General features: G+C 50.0%; 1 protein-coding gene across 1 annotated transcript; it reads right to left on the minus strand.

The window, feature by feature from the left end:
• Positions 1–1,684: 1,684 nt before the first annotated feature.
• Positions 1,685–3,880, minus strand: LOC138771896 (E3 ubiquitin/ISG15 ligase TRIM25-like). Its single transcript, XM_069951898.1, has one exon. The coding sequence runs from the start codon at positions 3,878–3,880 to the stop codon at positions 1,685–1,687; it is 2,196 nt and encodes a 731-aa protein (XP_069807999.1).
• Between the last annotated feature and the right edge of the window lie 6,000 nt (positions 3,881–9,880).

A 9,880-nucleotide genomic window follows, 5' to 3' on the forward strand; every position in this document is an offset into this window, starting at 1 on the left:
ATGTACCTGTACTGTGTATAACACCCCTGTATATCACCATGTACTTGTACTGTGTATAACACCTCTGTATATCACCATGTACTGTATATAACACCCCTGTATATCACCATGTACCTGTACTGTGTATAACACCCCTGTATATCACCATGTACCTGTACTGTATATAACACCCCTGTATATCACCATGTACCTGTACTGTTACATAGTTACATAGTTAATACGGTTGAAAAAAGACACATGTCCATCAAGTTCAACCAAGGAGGGGATGGATACAGGGAAGGGGTGATAGGTTCTATACATATGCATCTATATTATTTTGGTCTAAGAACTTGTCAAGCCCTGTTTTGAAGCCCTCTACTGTTTTTGCTGTGACCAGATCCTGTGGTAGACTGTTCCACAGATCACAGTTCTCATGGTAAAGAAGACTTGTCGCCTGCGGAGATTGAACCTTTTTTTCTCCAGGCGGAGGCAGTGCCCTCTTGTCCTTTGAGGGGGTTTTACCTGGAACATCTTTTCCCCATATTTCTTGTAGGGGCCATTTATATATTTAAATAAGTTAATCATATCTCCCCTTATACGTCTCTTCTCCAGACTAAACAAATGTAATTCTTTTAATCTCTCCTCATAACTAAGATGCTCCATTCCCCTTATTAGTTTAGTTGCACGTCTTTGTACCCTCTCCAGCTCTAGAACGTCCTTTTTTATGAATCGGGTTCCAAAACTGGACAGCATACTCCAGATGGGGCCGCACCAAAGCTTTATAAAGCGGTAATATTATATCCCTGTCCCGAGAGTCCAGGCCTGTTTTAATGCATGACAATATCCTGCCGGCCTTAGAAGCAGCTGACTGACATTGTGTGCTGTTCTGTAGTTTATTATCTACAAGTACACCCAGATATACTGTATATAACACCCTTGTATATCACCATGTACCTGTACTGTATATAACACCCCAGTATATCACCATGTACCTGTACTGTATATAACACCTCTGCTTATCACCATGTGTCTTTGTATAACATCATCTGAACGGTCAATGTCGCTCTGTAGTGTATATACCACCGTCCTCTGTGTACACAGTATCTTGATGGAATTGCATAGGAATTTGCATTTCTTTTGTATAATGTTTTATCTTGTGTATTTGTTGAAAAATTCAATAAAAAAAGTGATCTGATTCAAAAATGATACATGCATTGCTTCCTATCACATCATATAGCGACATTCCATTAGTCTGGGTCTGGCCCCTGCAGTATACGGTATATACCAGGTAATGAGTGATGCTCCAGCACTGCTGGTTGCTGTGAGGCTGGAGAACATATGGGCCTGGCTATAGACCCAACACTGATCACATCCTGATAGTTCGGAATGCCGGATCACTGGAATATCACTATATATCCTAATGTAACCGATGCTATACACAGCCAGGCATATAAGGACCCCTGCTATAGGGCTCATCTGTCCGTCATATCCAGCAGACTCCGATCCACAACGCTTCACTTTATTATTGGGCTAAAGGAAAAACAGAACCTGAGAGTCTACAGCAGCACAACGTCCGCCATACCAGCGGATGAGCAGATGGGAAATACAATCATAACCCGACGTCTCCACCAGGTATCTCCTCCTACTTCCTGTCTGTATGGTGGTCTCCCGGTCACAGTCTCTGCGGTGGTCTCCCGGTCACAGTCTAGTTGTTAATACTTAACCAATTATTCAGGTACCACCCTACCCCTATATAAAAGGCGGCATACAGCGGCTCGGTGAAAGTGGTGCTGAATGTGTACAGATGTCTGTCCTCTTCACCCAGATCATAGAAGGCCAAGCGGCCAGCCTCATAGTCCAGCCAGACACGGATGGTGTTGGGGCGGATCTTCATTGGTAGATGGATCTGTTCTCCATTATGCATGACGGAGATCTGGTCACCACTCATGTCACACAAACACCAGGATCGGTCATTATTCCCGATGTAGGAGCGATCCCCGCTGCGCTCTATACTGGGGTAACAGACGCCAACCTTCCAGTTTCCTTGACTGCCGATCCCCACGTCCCAGTAATGGCGTCCTGAAGTAAAGCTTATGTAGCTTAGAACTTGGTGGCTCTGGAAGCGGCCCGGGGCGGGAGGTCTGTACCCATTCTCCTCCACACAGCAAGCAAATTTCAGGTGCGGGGACAGACGGATGTTGTTGGAGGCCGTGTCCCTGTCCAGCAGGATCTTGGCCGGAGCTCCCAGAGAGAACCAGCTGGTCACCCAGAGCAACATGTCTGATAAGCTGCAGTATATTATCTCAGAGATGTCTCCATGCAGACTTCCCTCTACATAAAGCTGCTCATAGTCTTCTGCACTCTCTTTAGTACCTTGTCTGCGCGCTGCAGTGTGTCGCGGTATCATCACAGCGTTTCTTCTTGGCCTTAGAAATTTTCTCGTTGAGAGTTCTTTACATTCTCCTCTATCCTGTGCACTCTCCACAGCACCTTGTCTGCTCTGCCCACTAACCTGTGCACTCTCCCCAGCACCTTGCCTGCTCTCTCCAGCACCCTGCCTGCTCTCTACGGTGTATTGCGCGCTCTCTTCAACACCTTGTCTGCTCTCTCCAGTATCCTGTGCACTCTCCCCAGCACCTTGCCTGCTCTCTCCACTGTATTGCGCACTCTCCCCAGCACCCTGCCTGCTCTCTACGGTGTATTGCGCGCTCTCTCCAACACCTTGTCTGCTCTCTCCAGTATCCTGTGCACTCTCCCCAGCACCTTGCCTGCTCTCTCCAGTATCCTGTGCACTCTCCCCAGCACCTTGCCTGCTCTCTCCAGTATCCTGTGCACTCTCCCCAGCACCTTGCCTGCTCTCTCCAGTATCCTGTGCACTCTCCCCAGCACCTTGCCTGCACTCTCCGGTGTCTTGCACACTATCCCCACTCTCTTGCTCACTATCGTCAGTATCAGCCGAACTGTCGTCACGGTTTCGCATAGTCTCCCCAATGTCACCTAGGTCCTCACTGTCCATCTTCCAGTGTGTCAGGATAGTTACAGGGTCTTTGGTGGCTCTCAGGTCCCTGATATGGAGCATCCTCCGTGACACCTCCTTGCTTTGCCCCTCCAGGCGCTTCTCACCGATGGGCAGGAGGAAGGCCAACCGCACTTTCTTCGATTTGATGGCATAATTGAGGTCCCTGTCCAGGACACTTATCTGCCAGCGGAGGTCCTGGAGCAGGGACAGGACCCACTTGGAAGCGGCTTTGGCGTCATAGTCCAGGGCTTCCTCCTGCCGCCTGAGCCCCAGGATCTTCTCCCTGATGGCCCGGTGCTCGGAGCTCAGCTTCTCCAGCAGCTTTCTCAGCTTCTCCTTCTTCTTCTTGGCCGCCTCCGGCAGTGGCTCCAGCTGGTGGCCCCGGTGCTCCTCAGCACAGGTGGAGCACAGGCAGGTGGCCTCCTGGGGGCAGTAATACTCCAGCTGCTGCCTGTGGCTGGGGCAGGCATGGAGCCTCTTGAAGGGGCTGGGCTCGCACAGCGCATGCTCGGGGCTCTTGCTGTGGACCCTCAGGTGGTCGTCACACAGGGAGGCCTCACACAGCAGGCAGTGGCGGACAGCGGGCACCGGGGCCTGGAGGCAGTAGCTGCAGAAGCTCAGCCGGCGGCGCTTCTCCCGGGGAGGGAACAGGCAGCGCTCCGATATGCCGCTGAGCGCCACGTTCTTCTGCAGCACCGGTCTGGTGGAGAAGCGCTTCCTGCAGCTGGGGCAGGTGTACACGGTGCTCTTCTCCTGGCTGTCCAGCGCGCGCTCTATACACCCCCAGCAGAAGCTGTGCCCGCACCTCAGCGTCACCGGCCGTCTGTACAGGTTCAGGCAGATGCCGCAGATCAGCTCGTCCCTCAGGTCACCGGAAGCCATGAGGAGGCAGAGAACCGATCCACCGGCACAACACAAACCAAACCGCCGGCGTGCTAGGCAACACTGCACAGTACAGCCAATCAACAGCCAGAGGTGGCAGCCAATCACAGTGCAGCTTCTATTCTTGCTTGGAACAGGGAGTTGTGATTGGATGGACGAAAGTCACATGATAAGAAAAGTAGCAGTGAGCGTCCCTCTGCTTCGCGCAGCCGCAGATCCTGCAATAATCACCAGGCTTTGATAATCACAAGGAGAGGCAATAAGTATACAGCTGCTGGAGAACTACAAGTACCACAATACCTCACTTGAAAGAAGGTTCTGAGACGTGTGGTACTGCACCGCGCAATGTCTAAAAACAACTTCCAATTGTAGTAATAGTGCCACCATATGGTGATCAGGTAACTATAGTAATAGCGCCCCCATATGGTGATCAGGTAACTGTAGTAATAGCGCCCCCATATGGTGATCAGGTAACTGTAGTAATAGCGCCCCCATATGGTGATCAGGTAACTGTAGTAATAGCGCCCCCATATGGTGATCAGATAACTAGTAATAGCGCCCCCATATGGTGATCAGGTAACTGTAGTAATAGTGCCCCCATATGGTGATCAGGTGACTGTAGTAATAGTGCCCCCATATGGTGATCAGGTGACTGTAGTAATAGTGCCCCCATATGGTGATCAGGTGATTGTAGTAATAGCGCCCCATATGGTGATCAGGTAACTGTAGTAATAGCGCCCCCATATGGTGATCAGGTAACTGTAGTAATAGCGCCACCATATGGTGATCAGGTAACTATAGTAATAGCGCCCCCATATGGTGATCAGATAACTGTAGTAATAGCGCCCCCATATGGTGATCAGGTAACTGTAGTAATAGCGCCCCCATATGGTGATCAGGTAACTGTAGTAATAGCGCCCCCATATGGTGATCAGATAACTGTAGTAATAGTGCCCCCATATGGTGATCAGATAACTGTAGTAATAGCGCCCCCATATGGTGATCAGATAACTGTAGTAATAGTGCCACCATATGGTGATCAGGTAACTATAGTAATAGCGCCCCCATATGGTGATCAGGTAACTGTAGTAATAGCGCCCTCATATGGTGATCAGATAACTGTAGTAATAGCGCCCCCATATGGTGATCAGATAACTGTAGTAATAGTGCCACCATATGGTGATCAGGTAACTATAGTAATAGCGCCCCCATATGGTGATCAGATAACTGTAGTAATAGCGCCCCCATATGGTGATCAGGTAACTGTAGTAATAGCGCCCCCATATGGTGATCAGGTAACTGTAGTAATAGCGCCCCCATATGGTGATCAGGTAACTGTAGTAATAGCGCCCTCATATGGTGATCAGATAACTGTAGTAATAGCGCCCCCATATGGTGATCAGATAACTGTAGTAATAGCGCCCCCATATGGTTATCAGGTAACTGTAGTAATAGCGCCCCCATATGGTGATCAGATAACTGTAGTAATAGCACCCCCATATGGTGATCAGATAACTGTAGTAATAGCGCCCCCATATGGTGATCAGGTAACTGTAGTATTAGTGCCCCCATATGGTGATCAGATAACTGTAGTAATAGCGCCCCCATATGGTGATCAGATAACTGTAGTAATAGCGCCCCCATATGGTGATCAGGTGACTGTAGTAATAGTGCCCCCATATGGTGATCAGGTGACTGTAGTAATAGTGCCCCCATATGGTGATCAGGTGATTGTAGTAATAGCGCCCTCATATGGTGATCAGGTAACTATAGTAATAGTGCCCCCATATGGTGATCAGGTAACTGTAGTAATAGCGCCCCCATATGGTGATCAGGTAACTATAGTAATAGTGCCCCCATATGGTGATCAGGTAACTGTAGTAATAGCGCCCCCATATGGTGATCAGGTGACTAGTAATAGCGCCCCCATATGGTGATCAGGTAACTAGTAATAGCGCCCCCATATGGTGATCAGGTGACTGTAGTAATAGTGCCCCCATATGGTGATCAGGTAACTATAGTAATAGTGCCCCCATATGGTGATCAGGTAACTGTAGTAATAGCGCCCCCATATGGTGATCAGGTGACTAGTAATAGCGCCCCCATATGGTGATCAGGTAACTAGTAATAGCGCCCCCATATGGTGATCAGGTAACTATAGTAATAGCGCCCCCATATGGTGATCAGATAACTGTAGTAATAGTGCCCCCATATGGTGATCAGATAACTGTAGTAATAGCGCCCCCATATAGTAATCACGTAACTGTAGTAATAGCGCCCCCATATGGTGATCAGGTAACTATAGTAATAGCGCCCCATATGGTGATCAGGTGACTGTACTAATAGCACCCCCATATGGTGATCAGATAACTATAGTAATAGCGCCCCCATATGGTGATCAGATAACTGTAGTAATAGCGCCCCATATGGTGATCAGGTAACTGTAGTAATAGCGCCCCATATGGTGATCAGGTAACCGTAGTAATAGCGCCCCCATATGGTGATCAGGTAACTATAGTAATAGCGCCCCCATATGGTGATCAGATAACTAGTAATAGCGCCCCCATATGGTGATCAGGTAACTGTAGTAATAGTGCCCCCATATGGTGATCAGGTGACTGTAGTAATAGCGCCCTCATATGGTGATCAGGTGACTGTAGTAATAGCGCCCCATATGGTGATCAGGTAACTGTAGTAATAGCGCCCCCATATGGTGATCAGGTAACTATAGTAATAGTGCCCCCATATGGTGATCAGGTAACTGTAGTAATAGCGCCCCCATATGGTGATCAGGTGACTAGTAATAGCGCCCCCATATGGTGATCAGGTAACTAGTAATAGTGCCCCCATATGGTGATCAGATAACTGTAGTAATAGCGCCCCCATATTGTGATCAGGTAACTATAGTAATAGCGCCCCCATATGGTGATCAGATAACTGTAGTAATAGCGCCCCCATATGGTGATCAGATAACTGTAGTAATAGCGCCCCCATATGGTGATCAGGTGACTGTACTAATAGCACCCCCATATGGTGATCAGGCAACTGTAGTAATAGCGCCCCCACATGGTGATCAGGTAACTGTGGTAATAGTGCCCCCATATGGTGATCAGGTAACTAGTAATAGCGCCTCCATATGGTGATCAGGTAACTGTGGTAATAGCGCCCCAATATGGTGATCAGGTGACTGTTGTAATAGTGCCCCCATATGGTGATCAGGTAACTGTAGTAATAGTGCCCCCATATGGTGATCAGATAACTGTAGTAATAGTGCCCCCATATGGTGATCAGATAACTGTAGTAATAGCGCCCCCATATGGTGTTCAGGTAACTGTGGTAATAGTGCCCCCATATGGTGATCAGGTGACTGTAGTAATAGTGCCCCCATATGGTGATCAGGTGAGTATAGTAATAGCGCCCCCATATGGTGATCAGGTAAGTTAAGTAATTTATCTTTAGAAATAGTCTTCACAAGTAGATACACACACACAAATATCATTTGCCTAAAGTGGAACTCCAGCAAAATCTTTTTTTTACTTTCAAATCAAATGGTTTCAGAAAGTTACATTAATTTGTAAATTACTTCCAGTACTTATCAGCTGCTGTATGCCCTGCAGGAAGTGACGTATTCTTTCCAGTCTGACACAGCGCTCTCTGCTGCCACCTCTGTCCATGTCAGAAACTGTCCAGAGCAGTAGAGGGTGTCTATGGGGATTACTGCTCTGGAGTAAGTTTAGGAAGACCTGAGATTTTTTAAGTAAATTACAAATCTATATAATTTTCTGAAACCAGTTGATTTGAAAGAAAAAGATTTTTGCCAGAGTACTGCTTTTAAATAAAACAAATTTTCCCCTAATTAATTTCCTTGATTAGTTTCAGAATTTTGCCCATTTCTGTTTCCCCTCCTCCCTTGTGTCCCCCCCTCCTCCCTGGTGTTCTCCCTACTCCCTGGTGTTCTTCCTCCTCCCCGTTGTTCTCCCTCCTCCCTGGTGTCCTCCCTCCTCCCTGGTGTTCTACCCTCCTTCCCGGTTTTCCCCCTCCTCTGTGGTGTTCCCCCTCCTCCCCAGTGTCTCCCATCCTCCCCCCTCCGTGGTGTTCTCCCTCCTCCCCGGTGTACCCCCCCTCCTCCCTGGTGTTCTCCCTCCTCCCCGGTGTTTCTCCCTCCTCCCCGGTGTTCCCCCTCCTCCCCGGTGTTCTCTCTCCTCCCCGGTGTTCCCCCCTCCTCCCCGGTTTTCCCCCTCCTCCCCAGTGTCTCCCATCCTCCCCCCTCTGTGGTGTTCCCCCTCCTCCCTGGTGTTCTCCCTCCTCCCCAGTGTCCCCCATCCTCCCTGGTGTTCTCCCTCCTCCCCGGTTTTCCCCCTCCTCCCTGGTGTTCTCCCTCCCCAGTGTTCCCCCTCCTCCCCAGTGTCCCCCCTCCTCCCCGGTGTTCTCCCTCCTCCCTGGTGTTCCCCCCTTGTCCCCGGTGTTCTCCCTCCTCCCTGGTGTTCCCCCTCCTCCTCCCTCTTGTTCCTCTTCCTCCCAGGTGTTCCCCCTCCTCCCCAGTGTCCCCCATCCTCCCCCCTTCGTGGTGTTCCCCCCTCCTCCCCGGTGTTCTCCCTCCTCCCCGGTGTTCTCCCTCCTCCCCGGTGTTCCCCCTCCTCCCCAGTGTCCCCCATCCTCCCCCCTTCGTGGTTTTCCCCCCTCCTCCCCGGTGTTCTCCCTCCTCCCTGTTGTTCCCCCTCCTCCCTGGTGTTCTCCCTCCTCCCTGGTGTTCTCCCTCCTCCCCAGTGTTCCCCTCCTCCCCCGTGTCCCCCCTCTGTGGTGTTCCCCCCTCCTCCCCGGTGTTCCTCCTCCTCCTCGGTGTTCTCCCTCCTCCTCCCTGTTGTTCCCCCTCCTCCCTGGTGTTCTCCCTCCTCCCCAGTGTCCCCCATCCGTGGTGTTCCCCCCTCCTCCCCGGTGTCCCCCATCCTCCCCCCTCCGTGGTGTTCCCCCTCCTCCCTGGTGTTCTCCCTCCTCCCCCCTCCTCCCTGGTGTTCTTCCTCCTCCTCCCTGTTGTTCCCCCTCCTCCCCAGTGTTCCCCCTCCTCCCTGGTGTTCTCCCTCCTCCTCCCTGTTGTTCCCCCTCCTCCCCAGTGTCCCTCATCCTCCCCCCTCCGTGGTGTTCCCCCTCCTCCCTGGTGTTATCCTTCCTCCCCCCTCCGTGGTGTTCCCCCTCCTCCCCGGTGTTCTCCCTCCTCCCCGGTGTTCTCCCTCCTCCATGGTTACTGTCCAGAGTAGTGTTTTCTCTGTGGCACGCCCATATGAATGTGTCACCTTAGGGCAGGCATGTCCAAACTTTTTTCGAAGAGTGCCAAATTTGATGAAGTGAACATGTGCGAGGGCCGACCATTTTACATGCTACATGCTTTATAACACAGGCAGATAATAGCAAGCTGGATACCTGGGGGGCCGTAAAAGTTCGGAACGCGGGCCGCAAATGGCCCTCCGGACGGACTTTGGACATGCCTGCCTTAGGGGGACTATCTGCTTGCGGACCCAGATTTTGGCCTTATATATTGGTTTGGGATTGTCTGACTTGCTGTCAAAAATAAGCAAACTTTTCACCACACCTGTTCTTTAGTGTATAATAATTGCTATTAGACCGTGCCAAGATGGCGGCTGACATACGACTACCATGGACTCCGCATTGGTGGCTGATAGTTATGCCCATGATATATCTGTTTCCCTGTAGCAATGTCTGTAGGCAGGTGGACACCATGCATATGTAGGAGTGTACATTGGTTTATTGCTCTATACAAGTAGTACTCCCGTATGTTGTCTCTGCACACATCGTGACTTGGGAGCACATCTTCTATTACACGTTTTCTTCTATGTTTTTCATAGTTTTGCCATTCTGATAAAGCTATTTCACCAACAACGGTGGCCAGTTTTTTGTATTTTTTGCTTGTGATATGTTCATGTGTGAGCTTGTATAGCACCCCTTCATTCATACATATACATGTGTGTATATATATATATACAC

This window comes from Dendropsophus ebraccatus, chromosome 14 (assembly GCF_027789765.1).
Source record: "Dendropsophus ebraccatus isolate aDenEbr1 chromosome 14, aDenEbr1.pat, whole genome shotgun sequence".
Lineage (NCBI taxonomy): Eukaryota > Metazoa > Chordata > Amphibia > Anura > Hylidae > Dendropsophus > Dendropsophus ebraccatus.